The sequence below is a fragment of the Hyaena hyaena genome, unplaced genomic scaffold (genome assembly GCF_003009895.1).
Source record: "Hyaena hyaena isolate Hyena2069 unplaced genomic scaffold, ASM300989v1 scaffold_392, whole genome shotgun sequence".
Lineage (NCBI taxonomy): Eukaryota > Metazoa > Chordata > Mammalia > Carnivora > Hyaenidae > Hyaena > Hyaena hyaena.
The window spans coordinates 645,711-670,043 of NW_024081017.1; the positions used below are offsets into that span (position 1 = coordinate 645,711).

Consider the following 24,333-nt stretch of genomic DNA (forward strand, 5'->3'; position numbering starts at 1 on the left):
TTTTTTTTTTTTTTTTTAATTCTGGTAGGTTCTAAGAGGGAGACTAGTAGGGAGCTGAACTAGAGCCCGATGTAGCATGGGAATGGGGTGTCTGTTTTAGACTGGGTGTCAAGGAAGGCTTCTCTGAATTTGTGGTGTGGGGCTGAGCCCCTCCCCCCCAGTAATGAGAAGGTAGCAGCTACCGGGACCCAGGCTGGGGGGCGTGTTCGGAGCTGAGGAACAGTGGGGCCCAGCGGTCAGGGGGCCCAGGGCCCAGGAATCCAGGCCAGGCCTTCCCCGCAGGCTCACCCAGGAGAGGCAAAGGGGGTTTCACCTTCCTGGAGTATGTGACCAGGCAGGGCCTCGCTCACTGTCGGGGGGGGGGGCACCCCCACCCTGGCTGCATCCCACCCATCCTCCCAGTGAGCACTGGTGTCCTGTGTGTCCCGGTGACAGTGACAGGGCTGAGGTCTGGCCAGGGCCCTCCTCTCCCATGTGGCTTTTGGCTTCAGGCTAGGGACACACTTTGGTGGGGCGGAAGGGATCCTGAAAGAGGAACGGGGGACCCAGCAGGGACTGGTAGGCCTCGAGACGCAGGAAGGTGACATTCTGCAGGCAGGGGTGGGGCGGAGGGGTAAAGGGCCTGCGGCGCATGCATCGCTGTGTGCCCATGTGTGTCATCATCTATGTGTACTTCCTGTGTGTTGACGTGTGTGTCTGGCGTCTGTGGACACCTGTGCCTGTCAGCAGATGTGTGACCTCAGTGTGCGGTCTGTGTGTCTCGTGAGTGTCAGCACACGGGAGTTTGTCCGTGTGTCTTGTGTGAGTGTGAGTGTGTCAGCCCACGCACATGTATCTGTCTTGTCTTTTTTATGTTTGTTTGTTTTTGCGAGAGAAAGAGAGAGAGTGAGCGGGGGAGGGGCAGAGAGAGGGAGGCAGAGAATCTGAAGCAGGCTCCTATGGGGCTAAAGCCGGATGTGGGGCTGGAACCCACAAACTGTGAGGTCATGACCTGAACTGAGCCGAAGTCAGACGCCCAATCGACTGAGCCGCCCAGGCGGTGCCCCTGTCTCTCTTTTTAAGATCTTATTTTTTAAGTAATCTCTACGCCCAGCGTGGGGGCTTGAACCCACGACCCCAAGTTCAAGAGTCGCACACTCCATTGGCTGAGCCAGACAGGTGCCCCATATGTGTGTCCCGTGTCCGTCTACTTGTGTGGTCTGTCTGTGCATGTGGTGGCTGTCGCCGCCCTGTATGGGGCGCTGTGGTGAAGGTGGCTAATTCCCCGCAGGGCGGGCTGGTGCCTATGTAGATGGCTGTGCAAGTCCCTCAGAACCCAAATGAGAAAACACCCGCCCCCATAAGCCCCGGGGGTGTGGGGGAGGGGGGGAGAGTGCCCAAGACGGTTCCTAGTCACAGTGCTCTTTCTCAGAGTAGTTTTGTTCTTTATTGTTATTGCTGTTAACAACCTGAGCGTCACTGCTGAGGGCATTTTCTGAGAAGAGGCCCAGCCAAGCCTGATTGGACCAGGGGCCAAGATGGGGGGCAGTGGCCCCCCGAGACTGGGGCTCTGGAGCCTGAGGCCTGGGTCTTCCACCTGGGATCCCTGAATGGGAGGGGGCAGAGAAGAGTCAGGCTGGACCACCGAAGATGCCAGCGTTTTCCCCCACTCCTCCCAGCAGGGCTTCGGCCCATCTCCTCCCTGGAGAAACTGAGTCCGGATGGGCCCGGCTAGGTGCGGAAGGACTTACCCTTCCTGAGCTGGGCCTTGGTGGGGGCCCAGGGACACCCCGCATCTGCCACATGACTTCTTGGGCTGGACATTCTTCCTGGGGACCAGCCAGCAACTGGAGCAGCGGGTGCCATATTTCTTGTACCTGGGGGGGGGAGGGTATAAGACACCAAGATCAGGCCCAGAAACTACCGCAAGGGAACCACTCTCCCCGGCGGTGTTTTCCGTCCCAGCACCCCACACTGGCTAGGCACCCGCGCTCCCCCCTCCGTCCTGAGGACCTGATACCACACGCATTGCAGAGCGGGGTCCCGTCTTCAGCATCTCGCCAGAGAGGGGTCCTCTGGGTCCTACAGGAGGCACAGCACCGGGGCCCTGAGGGGGCAGAGGTCAGGGTGAGGGGCAGAGGCGCCAAGAGTCTGGGCTCAGGAGGCCTGTGCAGGTGGGGCATGTTGCTGGAGTCTCTGGGAGGGCCCCCCCACAACCCGGCTCCGGGCCAGCCCCGGGTATTACCAGATCTAAGGCAGAGGGAAAGCCAGGAAAGGAGACAGATGGCAAAGCTAAACAGAGGAGGAAACTGGGGGTGGGGGTGACTCAGCTCGAGTGGAGGGAGGTGCACCATGACTCCTTCTGGATGGTTCTAAATGGGGTAGCAGGACGGGAAGAAAGACAGAGGATGGGAAATTGCTTCTCTCCCCCCCCCCCCCCCGCAGATATTTATAGCTTTCAAGTCTCCAGGACTCACCCAGGGCCTCGCTGCCTCCTGAGCTGGCCTCAGGGCCCCCCGCAGGGCCTGTGGAGGGACCCTGGGAGCGGCTACCGCAGGCCAGGCTGGAGAACAGATAGGAGTTAGCAGTGGGGGATCTGTACCTCGTCGTGGGCAGCGCCCCTCAAGGACAAGTCACTGTCAGGGTATCAAGCATCCCCCAAGGAGGCATCTGATGTTTCAAAGGCCTGGCCTTGCCCCTCATTAGTAATAATGATGATGATCATCATCATAGGAAGAGGTAGGGAGCCTGGGGCCGGCCTGTCAGTTTGAGACCCCATTTCTCCCAAGTCCTCACTGCGTGACCCTGGACAAGTGAGCTCATCCTCTGCACCTCAGTTTCGAAATCTGTAAAATGGGATTCACAAGGCTTCAACGAGCCCGTACACATCAAGTGCTGCCTGTTACCTCTTATTGTTGTTTGTGACACACGGCAGTCATTAACATTACTGAAAAAAATAGCCGTAGCGGCGGCCCTCGGGATGGTCAGGCCCATCTCATAAAGAGGACCTATGCTCACTGACTTCGGTTCAGGTCACCATCTCACGGTTCACGAGTTCGAGCCCCATGTCGGGCTCTATGCTGACATTTCAGAGCCTGGAGCCTGCTTCGGATTCTGTGTCTCCCTCTCTCTCTGCCCCTTCCCTGCTCACTCTCTCTCTCTCTCTCTCTTTCTCTCTCTCAAAAATGAATAAACATGGAAAAAAAGAAAAAAAGAGGACCTATGCTCAGACCAGGACATTGCTGCATCAGAGCAGCAGGGCTGGGACCGGCACCAGCCTGAGGTCTCGCTCAGAGATGAGCTATTTGTAAAGTAGGGCTGGTGTGGGCGCCTGTGAGGAGATGCCTGGAGGGCCCTGCCCCCACCATTATCACTAGAACTTGCGAAAAGGGCGCCCTCCTCTGGCCAGCCCCTACCTGTAGCTGGCTAGGATCTGTAGGCTGGAATCCGGCTTTATTTGAAATTTCAGGGTCACCCCCTCAAACCGGGGATCCACTTTCTCAGCGCCCCGGTGGGGCTTTGACTGCTTCCGGGGCCTCCTCTGGGGTAGGGCTGAGGGGGCCGGGGGAGCTTCAGGGGGGCCCCAGCTGCAGCACTGCTGGTTGGTTGGGGTCAGCATGTTCTCGGCCTCCCTTGCTAGAGGCGAGGGTCCCAGAGACCCCAAGGGCTTCAGCTCCCGGGAAGCCCCCAGGGTTTGGGTGTCCTGGGCAGGGCGCTGGACCAGCTCCTCTGCTGTTTCTTGGAGAAGACGCAGGGCAGACACGGAGTCCTGGCGTGCAGGCCAGAAGGACCTGGGGACAAGGGACAGTGTGGGCAGCACCTGTGTAGTCCTCAGAGCCACGGGCTAAGGGGATTGCGTGGCCTCTGACCCCCATATGACCCCAACTATCCCTGGGGACCAGAACTTCTTCTTTCTGAGTACCAGTAACTAACACCGTGACCGCTAGATAACCCCAGGAACCGCAGGGCCTGACCCTTGACCACTGGGTCGGCTTTGGGGAAGGGGCCGCTCCTTAACGCACCTGCCATTGGGTCTGGGGCATCCTGGGGTCCTTGGTGTCTGCTGAAGAGGGGGCGCCTGGGACGGCTTAGGGTCCAGACACGGCGACGCCAGCAGCTCTTGGAGCTTAGAGAAGTCCGGGGCTGACCGGGCCTCCATTGCGCCCCAGCCCCGCTTCCCTGATCGCTCCCGGCCCCGCCCCCTCCGGGCCCACTCGACGAGCCCCACCTGAGTGGAGCGGGCCGCGCCGGGCGGGGGCGCCTCTGCGGAGGGTGCGGTGGGCCCCACCTGGGCGGGGCGAGCGGGGTCGGGCGCCTCTAGCCGGCGGCGGCGATCCGTGGTCGCCGGTGATCGGCACCCGGTTGCGAGCGCCTCGGGCCAGCCTCGGTGCCACTCGGGCGACCCTGCTCAGGTGGACTTCGCACCCCGCCGGGGCCAGCTCGGACCCCTCCAAATCCCTCCGCGGCTGCGGGGGCGGGGCCTTGCCAAGCCGACCCACGTGTGCTCGGGCTCCCACGCCCTCTCCTCCAGGGAGGCTCCAGGTCTTTACCTCAGCGGCCCCCCCCACCCCCGCTGCCCAATCGCTGCTATGAGAGGGGAGGGTTGGGGGTCCAGGTATAGAAGATGCAGCCATAGACCCCAGGCCTGCCCCCCTCCGGCCCCCCTCCCCACACCCAAGGACACTCAAGATGCTGGAGGTCTCTGTGAGCCAGTTTTATTGTCAGATTCCACCCTATCCACCCACTGATTCTAGTGAGCTTGGCCTCGGCTCCCCCAGCAGGGGCTGGTGGCCCCCCAACCAGAGCCTGGACACGGGATCTCTCTGAAGCAGGGGCTTTGGACTTCTGGTCGCTCCCGACATCTCTCTCGGGCCTGTCCACGCTCTGGGCCGGGCTGGCAGCTCGGCTACTCTTCCAGTCCTGGCCCCGAGGGCCACGGGTGTCCGGGATGGCCCCGGCTGCCCGCGTCAGTGGGGCTTGGGGACATGGCCGTCCACGTAGAAGTTCCTGGTGATCTTCGGCAGCCTGAACTCGGCCCCTTCCAGCTCGGGAGTCAGCACGATTTGGCAGCCCAGCCGGGAGTTCTCCTGAAGAAGGGGGGCCATGTCCAGCATGTCGTCCTCCCTGGGGCAAGAACAGGGTCAGCGGGGGTGGGGGCTGGGGGGGCAGGATGCCTAGCAAGGACGCCCCGAAGGGCAGGGCGGAGCAGGCTGCCCAAACCCAGGGGAAATGGCCGCAAGGGCGGGGTGCGAGGGGGAGGAAAGCGGTAGGCGGCGGGAGAAGGATGGCCCCGCACAGCAGGCACACAGACTCCGCGGCCCCACGGCTCAGGCCTGGGGGGGGGCCGCCCCGCTCACCTCTCGTCAGGAGGAGGCAGCAGGTCCAGGTGGTCCTCGCTCACGTATACGTGGCAGGTAGAACAGGCCAGGGAAGCCTCGCAGGCCCCTGGGGGCAACAAGTGGGGAAGTGACGGTGAGGGACACGGTCAGGTAGGTGCCTTCAGTCCGAGACACGAAGAAGAGGCCCTGTGTTTCACCGGGCGACCTCCTCACTCCGTCCTCTGAGCACGCACGGCGTGGACGCTCCACCCTGTCATTTGCTCGGTTAGCTGTTCCCTAACTGTGGATAAGCCTGCCAAGGGATGGCTGGGTGTCCCGTCTCCCTAGGACTCCCCTCCCCCCAGGAGGCTGGGGCCCGCGCCGCGTGCATGGCACCCTGGAGGAACACGGACTTGATTTCCGTGTAGCCGAGAGGTGAAAGGTCGGGCAGGGTCCCTGTAGCCTGTAAGCCCCTGCTGGGACCCGGTTCCCATGCTGGGCAAATGGGTTCCCATCTCCCCGTTGCTCCTAAGGATGGGACCAGCTCACTCAACACCTAGTGTGGCAGGAGAAGGGACCAGAACATAAGGGCTGCAGGATGTAGAAGCTGGGGTTTCCTGCTTTTCCCTGGACACATTCCCAACTTTTGGATTGATCACTGGGAACTGTGCGTGGGGAAAACATCCCTCCTGGCCTAAAACTTTCTGGGGTTTTCTAAGTTTATTTATTTATTTAAGTTCATTTATTTATCTCTCTGATATAAACATTAAAAAAATTATAGTTTATTTTTTAAAAATGTTTTATTTTTTTGAGAGAGATACACAGACAGACAGTGTGAGCAGGGGAAGGTCAGAGAGGGAGGGAGACACAGAATCCGAAGCAGGCTCCAGGCTCTGAGCTGGCTGTCAGCACAGAGCCCCACGCGGGGCTCGAACCCACAAACCATGAGATCATGACCTGAGCTGAAGTCAGATGCTCAACCGACTGAGCCACCCAGGTGCCCCTAAAAAATTATAGTTTATTTGGAGAGAGAGAGAGCGAGCGAGCAGGGGAGAGGGAGAGAATCCCAAGCAGGCCCTGCACTGTCAGCACAGACCCCGATGCGGGGCTCAAACCCACGAACCGTGAGATCGTGACCTGAGCTGAAACCAAGAGTCAAACACTTAACTGACTGAGCCACCCAGGCGCCCCTCCAAAGGGTTCTCAGAGCCAGAATAAAACCAGTCCTTGAGATCGTCCCGATCCCTCACTCATTCCACATCAGCCACACTGGGCCCCCTGGTCAACTCCAACATGTCAAGCTCGTCCCCACCACAGGACCTCTGCACTTGCTGTGCCCTTGCCCTGAAGTGCTCTTCTCTCTGCTCTTTCCGTGATTAGATCCTTCTTGGCTTCAGGGATTCAACTCCACTGTCTTCCAGTCCCCCCACCTCCTATTTATTATCCTCCCCCCTCGCCTTGGCGACTCTAATTTCTTTATGGAATTTACCGCAATCCAAAACTACCATCTGATCCCTGGGTTCACCTATGCTCCGCCATCCTGGCCTCCTCTCTTTGCACTTGGCACTGAGGCTGGCGTGCTGTGGATGCTCAAGAGACACGTGTTCTAAGTGAACGGGACGGAATTCTCTCTTCCTGACACGTTGGACAATGAAGATGAAGCTGACCCAAAGAACCTCGCTGGGGGCCCTGGTGACTTAGCCCACCTCCCCATCTCCTGGGGGAAAAGGCCCCAGGGAGCTCTTCCTCGGCCCTGTTTCCCACCTCGTTAGCATCCCCACCTCGTGAGATAGAGATGACCTAATGTAAAGGTCCCGACCTGTCACTGTGCACTAATTGTGTGCCAGGTGTTAGGCACTACTTACGGGATCTGTGGAAGTCTCCAGAGCAACCCAGTGAGACAGTAAGTCGAGTATCCCATTTTACAGGGGAGGAAACAGAGATGGAGAGACGTTAAGGACCCTTGCTCAGGGTCCCACAGCTGGTAACAGGCAAAATTTGACCAGAGGCCACTTGCCTCTCAAACTCAACGTTCCAATCTCTGTCCTGAACTCCTGGTGATTGGATTCCAGAATAGAACTTGAGGTAGGCCTGCCAGGCCCAGCCCCGCAGTATCTCTGCCCCCTGTAATGACTCAATATTTCAGGCTCTGTATTCTGTTCACCCAACCAATAACCCGGTACATTTTTGCTTGAGACCGACCTCTCCAGCTGCTCGTGATATAATTACATGTTTACTCGTGAGATCATTGTCCCCGTTAGGCTGGAACTGGCGTGAAACAACAGGGACCTTGTCTGTTTTATACACTGCTGCCTGGCGCACAGTAGGTATTCAATGTGCACAGAAGAGCAGCACAGATTAGGGGCTAAAATAAGCTGGCTTTTGGGGCGCCGGGGTGGCTCTGGCAGTTGGGCGTCTGACTTCGCCTCAGGTCATGATCTCACAGTTCGTGGATTCGAGCCCCGTGTCGGGCTCTGTGCTGACAGCTCGGAGCCCAGAGCCTGCTTCAGATTCTGTCTCTCTCTCTCTCTCTGCTCCTCCCCTGCTTGCTCTCTGTCTCTCTCTCAAAAATAAATAAACATAAATTAAAAAATAAGCTGGCTTGACATCTAGTTTTGCCACTTACTTGACCTTAGACCCTGTCAACTTAACCCTCAGTTTTTTCACCTATAAAATGAGATCATCTACCGTATCACATAACGTTGCCATGAAGATCTGATCAGTCAATAGGTATTTAACACGCTTAAGGTAATGTCTGCTCTTTCTTTCATTCAACAGACATTGATTTAATACCTGTTCCATCTAAATAGCATGACAGGCAACCGATAAGTGGCAAAGAGGGTTTCTGGTCTCATTCTGAGGACAGGCGAAGAAATGGAAAGAAAGCAACGAGGCCATAAAGCACATGGAGATGACAGAGTGACTGGGGATGGGGACTTTAGCTGGGCTGAGGCGATGAGATTGTCAGAAAGGTGACATTTACACTGAGACCTGAAGGATGAGATGGAGCCAGAAGATCTGGTGGGAAAGGATTTCAGATGTCTGGAGCCATGAGTGCAAAAGCCCTGAGGCAGGAACAAACTGGGCTTTTTGTTTGAGGAATAGCAAGAAAGCCAGTGAGTCTAGACTAGAGAGAAGGAGGAAGAGAATGCAAGCTCCCAGAGGGGAGCGGTTTAAAGAACCTCTAATGAGGGGCGCTTGGGTGGCTCAGTCGGTTAAGCGTCAACTTCGGCTCAGGCCATGATCTCACGGTTCATGGGTTTGAGCCCCGCGTCAGGCTCTGTGCTGACAGCTCAGAGCCTGGAGCCTGTTTTGGATTCTGTGTCTCCCTCTCTCTCTGACCCTCCCCTGCTCACGCTGTCTCTCTACCTCGCTCAGAAATAAAACATTAAAAAAAAAAAAAAAGAACCTCTAATGGGTGCTCAACAAATAACTGCTGAGCGAGTGAAGAGGTTTAAAGCTGGTCAGAGTTTGAGACGTTGGGAAGGAGTCTGGATTTTAACCATGTTTGATGGGAAGCCATGGGAGCGTTAGGTAATGGAGAACCGTATCTGATTTGCGGGTCTTTTTAAACAAGAGACAAGGACCTCCCCAGTTCCCTGTGCCGGGCTCCCACCTTCCAGGTCCACTCCATGGCGCTGGGCCAAGTGGAGAACATTGTCCCCCACTCTGCCGCTCACCGGAATCCGTTGGCCTGACCGGTCTACGAACACCACGTTCACCCTGGGGACAGACGAGGTGCAGATGCCAAACTTGACGATGGACGCAGTGGCCAGGTGGAATCTAGGATGGGGGGGCGGGGGCTGACAGCCGGGGGAATAGGACAAAGGTGAGGCCGCAGGGCAAGGTGGGGACCGGAGGAATCTCACGAGATAAAGAATGGGGGGCCTGCCCCCCTACACTTACACGTCCCCGGGCCGCTCGGGGCCGCCGGCTTCCTCCTCCCCCGCCGGGCGCGAGCCTGAAAAACACGGTTCGTGAGCGGCCCCGCGGCGCCTTGCGGGCGTCCGACGGATTGACGCCAGCCCCCGAGGCGCCCCACGTACCTGTCGCTCGGAATCTTCTGGCGGTCGCTGGCGCCGCCGCCTCCCCAGACCCCCAGGAGCCTGCAGGCCGGCTCCACCAGGCTCGCCTGGCCGCCCGCAGCAGAAGCCTGGCACTCACGCCTCCCCGGGCCACGGAGGCGGCCATGACAGATGTCACGTGACCCGGGGCTGGGCATGCCCAGTGGCAGCCACGCGACCGATGCGCCCGTAATTGCCCGAATACAAGCCCGGCCGATTGTGCGGGGCTTTGTGAAAGGAGGGCCTCCAGGAAGGATCCGCCAGAGCAGGGGGGCGCCAGGCTGGCTCACCCACACTAAAGACCTGCGGGGCCACCCTTGACCTCGCACCCCCGGCCCACCGTTTGTCCCAAGAACCAGCCAGCTCTGCTTTCTTTAAAACCATTTACTTACAAACTTTAATTCAGCAAAGGAAAAGTCTGTGAGAGGATTGGAGAGACGACACCCCCCTGGAGTGGATGTGGACCCCGGCCCCCCCCAGAGTCAGGGGAGAGAAGCTGGTGGCCCAGCCGCCAGAGGGAGGGCCCAGGACCTCCTCAGGCCCACAGGTCCTGCTGGTGGGCAAGGGGCAGAGCTCATCTGCCTGAACTTGCTGGACTCACACTGGGCCCGCGGGAGGCCAGCTCCAGGTGATCTAGCCTGGGGATGGAGAGGTGGAATTCATCTTCAACATGGGGGCGGAGACAGCAGAGGCTCAGTGAGATGCACAATACCCGACTCCCACAGACTTGACAGCAGGACTGGCTTAAGCTGGCAGAGAAAACCTGTCTCTGTCCCTAGGCCTGGGCAGGAGGGATGATGGGGTTGGTCTGCCAAAACCAAGGCTTTGGCCTTTTACTGTCCCCAGAGTGGGGACTCGGTAGAGGGGCCCAATCCCCAGGCCAGAGCCATTTGGTCCTGAGTCAAGCTTCCGGAGCTCGGCATCTAAGAGGCTCTGACCGCAGGGCCTGGGACCCGGCTTTAAGGCATCAGAAGGCGAGGGAAGTGCGGCAGGAGGCTGGGGGCCCCGAGCTGGAATGCAGGCCAGAGGAGGCAGGCAGGGACAGGACACAGCCATGCCTGCAGCAGGCATGACAGGAAAAGGGCTGAGCCATCTCAAACCGGAAGTGTGGAATGAAGGCCCAGACATGCTGGACCTTGAAGGAATCAGAGCTGGGGGTCGTCCTGGATTGTTTAAAAAATAATACAAATTAGAAAAGGAAACAAAAGTCAATTGTCAAAGTTAAAAAAGGGGGACAGTCTCTGACCCTCACGGGAGGTCAGGGGAACCTCCAAGGCACTCGAGAGGCCAAGATGCAGGAGTGACGAGGCAGGAGAGGACTCCCAGAGAGACAGACACAGGCGGATGCAGGGGAGGGGGGAGAGAGCTGGCCAGGGCCCCTCTCTCTTAAGGCTGTAGTTTCCATGCTGGGAGCAGGCCAGAGGTGCACAGGGCCCCCCAGACTCCCCCACACTCCTTGGGTTCCGGCTGGTTGGTCACCAAAGTCTTTCAGAGAGTTTTCTATTACGGGGGGGGGGGGGGAGAGACACAAACAGAACACCAGAAAACCCAAAAGCGATTTGGTGCAGGCCCTTGAGCATCTCTGGCACTGGCCCCTTAGAAAATCCTCTTGCGCTTCAGGTAGGAGTCTGCGTAGTGGCCGCCGAGGCCCTGGGAGTGCTGGCCAACGTAGCTGCCTTCCGGGCTGGGCTCGGGTGAGGGCAGCAGGTGGGCAAAGCTGCGCTTCTGGCCACCCAGCGGAGTCTGGAGACAGAGGGGAGGGGATGGCAGGTCAGGGGCCGTCTGGCGGCCACTGCTCCCCAGCCCGGCATGCCCCCGCTGCCCCTCCCCAGCCCCGTACCTTCAACAGGTGGCTGTGGCCATTGGGCCCAGGGCCGAGGCCCAGGAGCCCTTCCCCAGAGCCCAGTGGAGAGGAGCCGACCGCCTAGGAGACACGGGAGACAGATGCAGTGGGAGAGGAAGCAGCCCCCAGGGCAAAGGCAGGGGCTTTCAGGCTCAGATCCCGCCTCTGCCACTCGTTAGCTGGGAGACCGGGAGAGGATGACTGCTTCTCTCCGAGCCTATTTGCTCATCTATCTACTGGGGTTACTGTCGGCCACACCGTGGGCTCCGGGAGAGGGAGTGAGAGGGGCCAGGAAGGCCGGGCGACACCAGGCGCAAGCCCCACAGGTGTGGGGAGGACAGCTTGTTTCAGACCGGCCCTCACAAAGCTGAGCCCTGACTGTCACCACCCCAGTCTTGGCCTAGGCACCAAAGGTCACAGGCCTCCTGCATCCTGCCTGTCCCTGGGGACCTGTCCTCAGCTGGGGAGGCTCCTCACCTTGTTAAGGTGGCTCTGCTTGAGGCCAGCCTGCAGGCCACTGGTGAAGTAGGAAGTGGGCGAGCCCGAATAGAAGTGGGAGAGGGGCCCCCCGCCGCCCCCGCCGCTCCGTTCACCAAAGCCACTAGGCGGGGGGGACATCTGTAGAGAGGGGGCCAGGCTGAGTGAGACGGATTATTGAAGAATCCAACCCCTTTTTGCAGACCCTCCCAAATGACACTGGGCTTTGTTATGTGACTAGCTTTGGCCAATAGGACGGCAGCATGACTGTAAAGGCAGAGGGGCCTGCCCTTCCTTCCTTGGGGAACCCCAGAACCGCCACCACATGCAGGACAGCACACAGGGGTGGCCTGCTGGAGGACGGGCTCCATGAGCAGCAGATAAATCATCCCAGCTGAGGCCTCTGCTGCAAGGTATGTGATTAAAACACCTGCAGACTGCTGAGCCCCAGCTGTGCTGTCATGTGACGGTCACATGTCACGTAACTACAGAGACCCACCCACCTGCCGCCAGGAAGAATGGTGAGAAATAAAATGTTCGCTGTTCTAAGCCACAAAGCGGTGGGGCTGCTTGTCAGGCAGCACAGGCTAACTGATACACCCAGGAGATGAGCTGGACGGGCAGCTCTTACTTTGTGTCGGCTGGGTCCATGAGGCCCCAGAGCTGGCTCCCGGGGGTGGGAGAAGAGCCGCCGAGGTCCCACGTCCTGCATGAGAGTGGGAGAAGCACGCTGGATTGGAGTCCACCAGCCTCACCCCCGGCTGAGCCCCACGGCACAGCTGTTACCGGGGAAGTCGGCCCCGTCCAAGGAGGGGGCACGCTCTACTGTGTGGGGGCAACTTCCAACTGCAGAGTGGGGCAGCTGGAGTGAGACAGAGAGTGCACCCCATTGGCGGGAGTGGGGACACCCCAGGCCCAGAGATGGCTGCTGTGAAGGCATGTGGCTCCCACGGGCCCAGGTGTTTGGAGTTCTTCAAGGCCAGCGAGGCATCCGGGTTGTGTGAACTCCTCTGTGTGTTGCCAGTGACGTGTATTTCAGTTGTTAAAGTTTTTAACCCCGGGGGGCCTGCCGGTGGCCAGGCTGCCACGTCTGACCTAGAGACCTAGAGGAGGCTGCGATCACAGAAGGAGCAGCTCTCCAGCAACAGACACAGGAATCAAGGAAGGGACAGCAGGACTGAGATCAACAGGACACTGAGCCTGGTCTCCAAGAAGGGGAAGCATAGCCTAAAGCCTCTGGGGAGAGAAAGACAGACGGGAACCAGGTCTGATGCGCAGAGACAGACAGGAGACTCAGGGCAGGGACCGCGTCTGGCACATTCCCCGCTGTCTCCCTCGTGCTTGCCGGGCAGCCAGTATCAGAGAAATACTGGTTCGGAGAATGACTTGCTCTCAAGGGGACAAGGGGCCACGGCAGCGGCCCTCGGGAGGGCTGAGCACATGGCAGCGAAGTACTCACCGAGGGGTAGTCGAAACCATAGCTGTCGGGCAGCCCTGGTTCGGGGGGCAGGCGGGAGCTGGCGAGAGGGCTGAGCAGGCGGGACTTGAGCTGGAAGGCTTTGCTGCTGCCACTACCTCCGCCACCACCTCCGGGGGCTGGGGGGTTAGGCAGGTGGCCCTCAGCTGGGCGGCGGCTTCTCCCTGTGCCTCCCCAGCCCCGAGCCTCCTTACCCGCCAGGTTGCTGGCTGGGAGTAGGCTGTGTAGGTTCAGGTAGGGATTCAGGGGGATCCGGAAGTCCTTTGGGGGTTCCCCCAGCAGCGAGACCTGTGGCAGAAGGGCTGGGTTCGTGAGGGCCCCTGGGGGCGGCCCCCCACAGGGCAGGAGCCTAGAAGGGTACCGGACGTGGGGCAGAGCCTTACCCCAGGGGGCGGCGGCAGAGGCCCACTGTCTTTCTGGAGGCTTCTAAGGCCTGTGCCTCGGAGTCCCACTGGGGCAGGTGGTGGAGTCAGCTGGGATGCTGGGGGACCCAGGCCCATGGCTTCCCGGTCACCCCCAGAGGGGCCAAGCAATGGCGGCAGCAGAGGCGGTGGCTTCCCTCGCCGGGGTGGCAGCTCCGGGGGCAGGGCCCCCCCTGCAGAGAGAAGGCAGTGTGGGCGTCCAACCATACTAGACTCGTCTTCTCGGGGCCCCGAGCCTCTGCTTGGACCAGGACCAGCAGGTACGTGCTGGGCAGTGAACAGAGCCCTCTAAGTACGTCAACTCCCAGGATGCTCACAGCCACCCTGGGAGGTGGGGGCCCAACTGATGGACGGGAGCACTGAGACCCGGAGACAGGAGGTCATCTGCCCAGGCCCAGTGAGGAAAGGGGCTCCGGAAGGGAAAGCGGGAAGGGGCCCAGAAAGATGAGGAGGGGCGGGGGTCCGTGTTACCTGCAGACAGCTCCCCGAGGAGGGGGTTGGCCGGCTGGGCCCCAGGCTGCAGGGCGCCCAGGGGAGAGTCTCCCAGGATCCCAGGCTTCTGCGGACAGAGCACAATCAGCTGGGGATGGCCAGGGTGGCCTGGGTAGCAGAGAGCAGGCGCCCAGGGTCTCAACCGTCACAACACCCAGCACACCCAGAGCGCAGGCCACGGCTAATCACGGGCAGACACGCACGGCATCTGCCAGCATCTGCGACCTCTCAGCTGTCACCCACCCAGCTGTCCCATGGAGACAGAGGGCCTCCTGCCTACCAGGGCCCATCTGAGACCTTGGGGAGACCCAGGGGACGTGTACCATGTGCTCAGTGTGTCAGGGCCTGTCATCCCCTGCGCAGGAGGACAGTCCTAGGCACACTGCCCACACCCACACGCAGCCCCCTGCTGATTACCACGGAAGTACAGCGTCCAACAGTGTGCAGCAGCCACACGTGGACTCAGTCGCTCTTAGCCGCAGGGGGCGTAAGCCCCTAACTCCCTAATCCCATTAGTTACTGTCAAACACACCGGTGTCACTGACTTGGCCCCAACGAACCAAACCGGACAGGTCAGTGGCACGTGTGTCTGTGTGTGGTGTGTCTGCTTGCACGCGTGTGCGCATGCCTCCTGCGTCCGGGTCTCTGCGCCTGTGCACCGAGAGTGGGGACGCGGTGTGCCTGAACCTATCTATGTGTGCTCTGTCTGTACGCGTCCCCGTGTGCGTGCACTGAGGCGGTGGGAGCGAGACTGCACTCTTCCCCTCGGAGCCTGGACTTTCTTTCCTAGACCGAGTCCCTTCCTGAGTCCTGAGTGCCTGCGACAGACCAGGCCGTGTACTGAGCCCCACGGACACGCCCCGGTGTCCTATCACTGCACTGACACAAGCCAACAGGGGGAACAAGGCGCCGGGGAGGGCAGGGCCGGGGAGGCCCAGGGCCCCGGGCTGGGCACGCACTTACCTTCTGACTCTGGGTCTGCAGGGCGAGCTGCAGCAGGGCTGTGGACAGGGCGGGCCCGTTGAGCAGCGGCATGGCCGGAGGCGCGCCCAGCAGGCCTGGGGGAGACCCAGCGGCATGAGAAGCGGGCCACGGGCGGGGGCGCTTGCCCCGGGGAAGCACAAGCCCAGGTCTGAAGCTCCCGGAAAGCAATGGACGTGCCCCAAAAACGGGTCCAGGAGAGGGAGTCTGCTGCGGGGAGGGAGGGCTCCCTCCCACCACCCTGCCTCACTGTGGGAGGCTCTGCTCCCCCGGGGAGGGGCTCAGGGCACAAGCTCCCTCCGGTGACCGCCACTCAGCCCAGTACCCACTCGTGGGTCCCAGTCCCTTACAGCCTAGATGGGAAAACAGTCTGGGGAGGCCAGGGTGCTGGGTGCGATAGGGACCCCAGCCGCCACTCTGCCCGGCCCCACCTTACCCTGCTTGCCCCCTGCGCTGCCGTGGAGCAGGGGGTTCAGCAGCAGCTGGAGGGAGGCGGAGGGCCCCAGGTTGTTGAGCAGCTGAAGGATGTTGGGCTCAGGCAGGAGCCCTTTGCCCCGGTTGAAGGCCTGCAGAGTGAAACAGAAGAGTGGCTTGGGGGCCCATGTGGGCACAGGGAGGCGGGCTCGCCCCCCCTCCCGTCACCCCCCCACTGGACCCTCCGGAGGCACCCCTCTCCGGCGCACACTCACCGTGGCCTGGGCCGCGATAAGCGCCGCCAGCATGCTGCGGCCGGGGGGCCCCGGGGCACAGAAGGAGACGCGCAGGTGGCTGCCCCCCAGCGCCAGGCCGTCGGCCCGCTGCTGCGCCTCTTCGGCCATCTCTGCCGTCTCGTACTCCAGCACGGCGAAGCCCTTCAGCTGCCCGTCCTGGCCGTACGCCAGCTGGCAGGGGCGTGGGGCACAGGGGGAGGCAGACGTGAGCGCCCAAGCCACAGTGGCCGCCCCGTCCACATGAAGTGACAACGGAGACCGGGCTCAGATCCTGACAGCAAACCTCCCAGAGGGGTGTGGGTTCCTGGCCCTACATTCTTCAGGACCCTGTTCTTGCATTAGCTCTTGGAATCTTCTCGACGACCCTAGGAGGCTGCATCCTACCCATATTTCAGAGAAGACAACTGAGGATCAGAGCGGTCAACAGACCCAAGGTCACACTGCTGTTGAGAGGGCAAAGCTGGGACTTGACCTGACCCTGCACGGGTCGGGTCAGCACCACTCTGGGGCCCTGACTGGGGTTGCCAGGTGCAGGAACCCTCAGGGGGGCAGGGCGGCTCGCTCAGGCTACAGAGCTGAGGAGAGGAGGTGCTGGTAGGAGAGGCGGGTGGCTGTGAAGCGCTGGTCGACCATGAGCCTCAGGCCGGAGGGACCAGGAAGGGCACATGGCCTGGGGGTGAGGCACGTAGCCTCCAAGTTGGGTTCAAGGCTGGCAAGGCCAGTCGGGATGGAAGCCCCTCCCCCTCCCTTGACAGCTGCGCTTTGGTCCTTCGGGCCCACAGCCCCTTCTCCAGACCCTGAGGCCAGATGTGTCCCAGGATTGACTTTTTTCAGAGAAAGGGAGGAGGCAGCATGAGCCGTGTGTCACATGTCTGCTTCCCCAGTGGGGTCTGGGGCTCTCATAAATCAGACACACAGGTAACTGCAGCACGACAGATAAAGGCCACAGACGGCCCCCTGTCGGGTCAGGTCAGAGCCTGCCACCCACTCAGGGAGCAAAGCTCTTGGTTTTCAGGGCACTGTGGGCGCCGGGATCGTGGGCGGATGCTGCCCCAGAGCAGGCGGCTACCGGGAGGGAGGACTCCCTACTGGCCCCTGCACGCCCACGGGCTGGGTGCCGCAGGAGCTGTTTCCCCACACCGCGGAGGCAGGCCTCGTCAGCACGCCCACGTAGCAGGTGAGGAAACTGAGGCTCGGAGAAGGGCAGTCCTTTTGCTCAGGCCACATTGCTGGAACCGGGATCAGACGAGGCCAGGCTGATGCCCTCAAGGAGACTACCCGCCCCAGTGTGGCCACGGCTGTCTCAAGAACCAATGCTGCTCGGGGCGCCTGGGGGGCTCAATCGGTTAAGCGTCCAACTTTTGATTTCAACTCAGATCATGATGTCGCGGTTCATGGGATCAAGTCCTGTGTCAGGCTCTGTGCTGAGGGCATGGGGCCTGCTTGGGATTCTCTCTCTCCCTATCTCCCTGCCTCTTCCCTGCTTGCACTCTCTCTTTTTAAAATAAGTAAACATTGGGGCGCCTGAGTGGCTCAGTTGGTTAAGCATCCTACTCCTGGTTATGGCTTAGGTCATGATCTCACTGTTCGTGAGTGCAAACCCCACATTGGGCTCGACCGTGTCCATCCACAGAAGACAGCAGAATCCACAAAATGGAATATTATCGCAGCCACTACAGGAATGAGAAAGTTCTCGTGCCTAAACACGAAAATATGCCCAAGAAAGAGCGTAAGAACAAACCAAAGCAGCCATGGCAGTATCTGGGTCAGGGACAAGGGGAATGCAAGGGCACATGCACATCTGTTTGAAATGCGTGATAAAATCGCCCTGGAAGGAGACACAACAAACTGGTTTGAGCAGGGGCTGCAGGCAAAGGCGCTGTGGGGCCAGAGGGAGCCTTCACCCATGACCTTTCTGGACGTGCTGAATTTCAAAACAAGACTGGGCCGCCCGTTCACAAAAATAAATAAAGCAGGAAAGACTTCTTACCTAGATACCTGCTCTATTAGCGTCTGTGGCATTCAGATATGACATACACTGGCCTGAGCTACGGGATTCCTTTTCTTTTCTTTTCTTTCCTTTTTTTTTTAACTTTAAAAATTTTTTTTTTTATTTCCGAGAGACAGAGAGACAGAGATAGAGAGAGAGACAGCGTGAGCAGGGGAGGGTCAGAGAGAGAGGGAGATACAGAATCTGAAGACAGGCTCCAGGCTCTGAGCTAGCTGTCAGCACAGAGCCAAAAAAGGGGCTAAAAACCAAAAACAGTGAGATCATGACCTGAGCCAAAGTCGGATGCTTAACCGACTGAGCCCCCCCCGACGCCCCTCCTTTCTTATGTGGAAAATAACACTCGCCCCCCCCCCCCCCCCCCCCCCCCCCCCCCCCCCCCGGACCGCAGACTCCGGGCTCAGCGTCCAGCCTTTTGGATGGTGAGGGTGCCCACTGTAAGAGTGTGGGTCCCCTGGGGTCAGCTGATTGACCTTGACTCCCAGCCCACCTTACTGGCAGGCAGATCAGTGCACAGGCCCATCCCTGGGCCTTGTTTCCTTCGTGTGTAAGGCGGGGCCAGGAAATGAAGCCACCTCGAAGGGTGGTTGTGGGGATTCAGGAAGATGCCCCACAGGGACAGGGGAGGGTGGTGCCCCAGGTGTGCACTCACTGAGTGCCCAGGCCGGGTGGCTCCTGCCGTCGGCCCACCTCCACTGAGCACTCCACCTTCACCTCTGGCCAAGGCCCAGATGCACCTTCTCCCAACATGCCCCATCTTACAGATGAACAGAGGGGTCAAAGGGCACCTGAGGCTTCATGGCTCACGCCCCTGGGCCCGCCCTCCATTCAACCAGGACACCTGCGTCAGCGGAAGAAGGAACAAGCGGCCAGTCACTACAACCCAGTCACAAGGCACTGTGAGCCCCACTTCCGGGTGGGGGAGCCCGAGGCTCAGACGGAGAACTTGTAGGTGATCATGGCCCTGCTGTCCTTCCTCCCAGAGGATGTGGCTGTCAAGCTAAGTCATCTGTGTCCTGAGCCCCACCCGGGGCCCAGCACACGGGAAGACCCCAGCGGAAGGCAGCAGCCCCACCAAATGCCAAGGGAGCAAGGAGACGGGTCCGGAAATGTCGGCGGCCCCGGGCCCAACACCCCCTCTACACAAGAGAAGCAGGACCCATCCAGGGCCACAGACCCAGGGTCAGAGCCATACAGCAGCCGCCACCAGGCCAGGCCACAGCGCTCCAATCCCGGCCCTGTCACGCCCTGGCTGTCCCGTCCTCGGCATGCCACTGGAATTCTTTGCACCCCCTGACACTGGGGGACATCGCCTGCTTCTCCAGGCTGCGTGAGGACGAGGGGATCACAAGGACTCTGCTCAGTGGGTGAAGGAACGTCCCTGCTGGGCGTTCTGCGGTGACACTACAGGCTGAGAACTACAGGCCTGCCCTCCCCACCCCGTGCCTGTCCCAGGGCTCGCCCTGCACACACAGAAGCATGTGACAAGCCTGACTCGAATGAACCAGGGACCGTTTTGCCAACCCGATGTGTGCGCACCGAATCCTTTCTTAGGGAGGAGGGAAGCCAAGACTCAGAGAGGGTGAGTGACCTGCCCAGGGCCACAGAGCAGGGCTGGGATCCGACCAAGCCCGGCTTCCTAACCTCAAGGCTTAAATGGCCCGTGGGTTTCTCTGGAGCTGCCTCCTCCATGCCAGGCCTGGGAGCCAGCAGCCACTCAACAAACGTCTCAACATCACGAGAGCGAGAGGCGAGCGAGCCTCGCCCCGAGCTCTCACCAAGGTGGTCTCACCTGCGTGTTACAGGGGGACCGAGGCCACCGAGGTTAAGCAAGTCGCTAAAGGGTGTGCAGGGATCTGAACCCCAGCCATCTGGCTCCTAGCTGGGCTGTCACCCACTATACCACGTGGCCATTCGAACAAGAACCCCATTCAAAGCGGCACGGCCACTGCCTTACTGAAAGGGACCTGGGAGATTAGGAAAGGCAGGTGACTTCAAAGGGCCCCTGGGAGGGGCTCTGGCCCCCGCACTGGGCACAGGGCTCACCTGGCAGAAGGTGGGCGTGTGGACCGCCGACAGTGCCCGGCGCAGGGCGTCCACGTCGCTGAAGCCGGGGGGCAGGCGGTCGACACAGAGGCAGCGGGAGTGCAGCAGGACGGGTGTCAGCTGCCCGGCGTCTGTCCAGTGCACGTAGAGGGTGCGCGGGCCCAGCGGCTTGCCCAGCAGGTCCGACTTGGCACGGGCGGCCGAGTCCTTCTTCATGTACTCGGCGAAGCCGTAGCCCTTGGAGTGGCCGGTGCGCTCGCTGTAGACCAGAAAGCAGCGCTCCAGGCTGCCGAAGGGCCGCACCAGCTCCTCGAACTGCTGCTGCGTGAAGCTGGGGGGCAGGTTGGCCACACACAGCAGGGCGTCCGTGGGCTGCAGCTGCACCGACAGCTCGCGCTCCCGCAGGTGGCTCTGGTGGAAGGCGCTGATGGCAGCCTCGGCCTGCTCCCCGTTCAGCAGGGTCACGAACGCTGCGGCGGGAGGGGGCAGGGCGTGGGGTCAGTGGGGGCCCTCGAGGGCCTGCCCCTTTGCCCGGCGGCTGCCCGCCACCTCCCTCTAAGCCTCCACGTGTGACCTCAGGATACCCAGCAACCAGAACATCTCAGGCACCGGCCGAACGGGATGGCTGCCAGGCTTGATGACTGCTACACGTGTCTCCTGCCTCTGTGGGGCCTGCTTCCTGCCCCTCATCCCTGCTCCCAACCCACAGCAGCGCTAGCCTACTGTGCGCCTGGCTGGGTCCTAAAGGCTGCTAACTCAGGTGACACGTGGGAGTGGTTAAGCATGTCGTCGCTGGAGCCCCTGAACAGCCCTGGGGTCCTCCTGACGACCACCATCTCACCAGCAAGAGAACATGCCCGGAGCAGCGCCTCGTGCCCGAGTGGAGGAGCCCGGACTTGAACCCAGGCAGGCAAACCCCAGAACCCTGCCCTGCACCCCTCCCTCACCACCTTTCCAGGCCACCAACACCTCTCAAATCCAGGCCCCCATCACCCGCCGCAGCCTCCGCCCCGCTGCCATTCCTGGTTTGCTCTCTCCACCCAGCGGCCACAGGGAACTTTCCAAAAGGATAACGAGACTGTGGCACAGTGATGCCTAGGGGTCTCTCATTGTAGGGGCCGGGGGCTCCTGTGCAGCCTGGCCCACTGGCCCTGCTGACCTCCTCTCCCATCTCCTGCTACTACTTCCTAGACCCTGCCGGGCACACTCCGCCTTGGGCCTCGGCGCCTGCTTTTCCCTGAGCGTGGAACACTGCCCTCCATGCTTCGTCACCTGGTTAACCCCACCCCACCCTTCAAGCGGCCTGCAAACATCACTTCCCCCACAAAGCCTCCCCTGACTGCTCCTGTTTCAGATCCCAGCCCTGTGCTCTCACAGGGCTCTGTGGCTTCTGGTCCAATGGTCATGTCGCCTCCATGTTGGCAGTGGTTTGAATGACAGCCTTCTTCGAATACTAGACTGTCTCCGTTCAGTTAACAGCTATGTCCCCAGTGCCCAGGACAGAACATTCAACAAACATTGTTGGAAGACTTTATGAATCAAAGTGTTCACTTAACTTCCGGATCCTCAATGCCTGGCACATGCTTACTAGGCACTCAGTAAATAGTGACGCGTTGCTCTTGCCAATATTTTACTAAGCGTCTACTAGGTGCCGCAGGTATTTTAGTGCGTGTGGCTTCATGGCTAACTCAAGCAGGTCATGCCCAATTTGCTGGGGAGAAAACTGAGGCTCAGGAGGGCACATCACTTGCCTGTGGCCTCAGGGACTTGAACCCAGGTCCATTTGCCTCCAGGGCCCAAGATCTTAACAACTACCCTAGCCTGTGAGGTGGGTCTCAAGGGGTGACCTGTCCTCAGCTGCTTCTCACCCATCTTACAGATGGCAAAAAACGGCCCTAGAAGGTTTAAGGCAGAGACATCCACGGAGAGCTTCCCATGCGAGGGGTGGGGCTGGGGGGGGCGGGTGCCAAGGCTGACGACACCCTTCCCTGTTCTCAGGGAACCAACCACTCGATGCAGGAGGCAGGTGAGTGAGAAGGTGACAATGGTCCAGGGTGACAGCGCTATGACGGGTGTGGTGTTCAGGGCACTGTGAAGATGGCAGAAGGGACAGCTAAGAACACTGGGAGAAGGGGGGGCGCCTGGGTGGCTCAGTCCGTTGGGCGTCTGACTTCGGCTCAGGTCATAATCTCATCAATTCATGGGTTCGAACCCTGTGTTCGGCTCTATGCTGACAGCTCTGAGCCTGGAGCTTGCTTTGGATTCTGTGTCTCCTTCTCTCTCTCTTTCTGCCCCTCCCCTGCTCGTGCTCTCTCTGTCACTCTCTCAAAAGTAAATAAACACTAAAATACGTACATACGTGTGTATATATATATAAAGAACATTGAGAGAAGGAACGGCCTGGAACCTTATGGGTGCCTGAGGTGCTGGTGAGTCTGGAGCACATCTCTGCAAGGCATTGTCAGTGACAGACCGGGACAACAATCTGTCCTGCCCTGGCCTAGGGGACAGTGTTGGGCCTGAAGTTCAGGAGAGGAAACACTGGGCCTGGACCCTCCCAGCTTTAGGGACTGTTGCCTCTTGCCACTAGCCCAACCCACACGCCCCACAAACCTGTCCCTTTGTATTTGTCCACAAAACAGTACTTGAGCTCATAGGCGCTGAGCAGGTCGTGCACTTCCTGCGGAGAAAGAAGCCAGAGGATATGGTGTCACCAGGGGCTGAAGGACGCAAGCCGGTGCCACCTCCACGTGGACCAGCTAAGACGGCAGATCAATTACCAGACCCGTTTTACAAAGGAGGACACCCCAGCAAATGAGGTATTAACCCATTCGGTAGATGAAGGAACTGAGGCACAGAGAGGAGAAGGAATGTGTCCAAAATCCTGTAGTCGGTCGGGGCAGCAGAGGGAATGCCACCCACGGGTACCTGACTGGGGACCCTGTGTACTTAATAAGCCCACACTACATGGCTTCACCTGCCTCCCAATTCCCTCCTGCCGACAGGGCTGGCCTTCCTGTAAACCAACTTCGAGGCCGAGCTCTGGGGCCAGCTACTGCCAGGCATACCGTGCACCCTGCAGGAGGTACAGGGCTCTCAGCTGAGATGGCAGGCACTAGGAGCACCGCTCTAGAAAAAGCTAGACCATGCTTAGTGGCACCTGACCTAGGTCTGTCGCCAAGTCACACCCCTTCCCTTCTGGGACCCCACCAGCCATGTGCCTACCTATGGGCACGGAGAGTCAGTGACAGATGTGCAGGTGGGTGAGAGAGCAGAGATTTTTCAGCAGCAGGGAGAAAGAACCCCCCCCCCAACTGTGGCGCGGCAGGGCAGGGCAGACTAGATGCAATCTCCTTGGGTCCAAAGAGCACTGGGAAGCCCTGCCCCATGTAGGCCCCAAAAGAAGGGCACCTCTGGCCATATTAGTGGGGGGTGGGGGACAAAGAACAGTGCCCCCCCTTTCCCACAGGTCTTTGTGCTGGGGACAGGAGACTCCATTTTTCTCAAATTAATCCAGGGACTTTGGGGGAAGAAAGACTCCACAAGCTACTACAACTTCCGGATCTCAGAGGAGATAAACGCGTGCTAGGGAAAGGCATACTCTAGCCAACCCTGAACCTTCTGGATACGAGGTCCTGCAACCCCAAGGTAGAGGGGGTGGGGGAAAACACAACCAGAGGAGGGACCACCTGCCATCCCTACCTCCACAGCCCTAGTATAGCAGCCCATTCACAATTCCCCAAGCCCAAAGTTGCCCGCCCCCTTCCATTCCCTGCCCCCTTAGATAACTTGGTTTCGTCCAAGCCCGTGGTCGCCCCTAGCAACGTCCTCCCTCACTCCAAAGTTGGTTTCTCCCTCCATCACCGCCCCCCCTCAATCCTGCTCTTGGTTTCTCCCGATCCCGCACAGATCCCGCGCTTGGACTCTCCGCCGACGCCCCTCAACGCAGCCCAGTGTTGGTGTCGTCCGGTTCCCCCCGCGCACGCGCACGGTGGTATTTCCCGCCACGCTCTTTCCCCCCCCCCATACCTGGTTGGTCACGTCCCCCGGGAGGCCCCGGATCAGTATCTTGCGGCGGTTACGGAACTGGCGCTCGGTATGTTCTAGGCGTTTCCGGATCTCCTCTGGATCTAGCGGCGGCAGTTCTTCTTCGGGTGCCCGGCGCTCTGCGGCATCATCAGCTTCAACCTCGGCCCCAGTCTCCGGGCTCAGCGGGGGCCGGTGAGTAACGGACACGTCGGCCGCCATCTTGGGAAACCCGGCGCCTTCTGGGACCAGCGAGCCTGGGCGGAGCGGCATAGAGCGGCAACGAGGGCGCGTCCGCCGATTGGCCGGGAGAAGCCCCACCCCCTTCTCCACCCCCTCAGCCCATTGGCTAAGGCCCAGCCCGCCTCTTAGACTTCAAGCCGCTTCTGGGCGCCACAGGCCCCACCCCTTTCTGCCAATAAGTTGTCACTCAAAGAACGCGAAGCGCAGTGTGCGAGCTCCTCAGCGCAAGTGGAATCAAGCAGCAGAC

At 60.1% G+C, this 24,333-nt stretch overlaps 3 protein-coding genes across 4 annotated transcripts; all 3 read right to left on the minus strand.

The window, feature by feature from the left end:
- Positions 1-492: 492 nt before the first annotated feature.
- On the minus strand, positions 493-4,138 carry ZGLP1 (zinc finger GATA like protein 1). Its single transcript, XM_039250958.1, has 7 exons — positions 4,002-4,138; positions 3,396-3,809; positions 2,457-2,542; positions 1,993-2,086; positions 1,731-1,856; positions 1,507-1,585; positions 493-588 (listed from the first exon to the last, which is right to left on the minus strand). Exons 1-7 carry the CDS (start codon positions 4,136-4,138, stop codon positions 493-495), a joined length of 1,032 nt encoding a protein of 343 aa, XP_039106889.1.
- A 540-nt stretch (positions 4,139-4,678) lies between these two features.
- Positions 4,679-9,595, minus strand: FDX2 (ferredoxin 2). The gene is made up of 5 exons (XM_039250972.1): positions 9,344-9,595; positions 9,204-9,258; positions 8,914-9,080; positions 5,337-5,424; positions 4,679-5,103 (listed from the first exon to the last, which is right to left on the minus strand). The coding sequence occupies exons 1-5, from the start codon at positions 9,486-9,488 to the stop codon at positions 4,947-4,949; spliced, it is 612 nt and encodes a 203-aa protein (XP_039106903.1). The 5' UTR covers positions 9,489-9,595; the 3' UTR covers positions 4,679-4,946.
- A 135-nt stretch (positions 9,596-9,730) lies between these two features.
- RAVER1 (ribonucleoprotein, PTB binding 1) lies at positions 9,731-24,096 on the minus strand. Of its 2 annotated transcripts, XM_039250971.1 has the most exons (14): positions 23,847-24,088; positions 22,431-22,497; positions 19,818-20,287; positions 15,743-15,934; positions 15,490-15,619; positions 15,036-15,130; positions 14,052-14,139; positions 13,542-13,753; positions 13,353-13,446; positions 13,141-13,277; positions 12,313-12,387; positions 11,682-11,822; positions 11,202-11,285; positions 9,731-11,104 (listed from the first exon to the last, which is right to left on the minus strand). In XM_039250971.1, the coding sequence occupies exons 1-14, from the start codon at positions 24,063-24,065 to the stop codon at positions 10,958-10,960; spliced, it is 2,151 nt and encodes a 716-aa protein (XP_039106902.1). In that variant the 5' UTR covers positions 24,066-24,088; the 3' UTR covers positions 9,731-10,957. The 2 variants fall into 2 exon arrangements, with proteins under 2 accessions (XP_039106902.1, XP_039106901.1); XM_039250970.1 differs by having other exon boundaries at positions 13,141-13,446; positions 23,847-24,096.
- Positions 24,097-24,333: the final 237 nt, after the last annotated feature.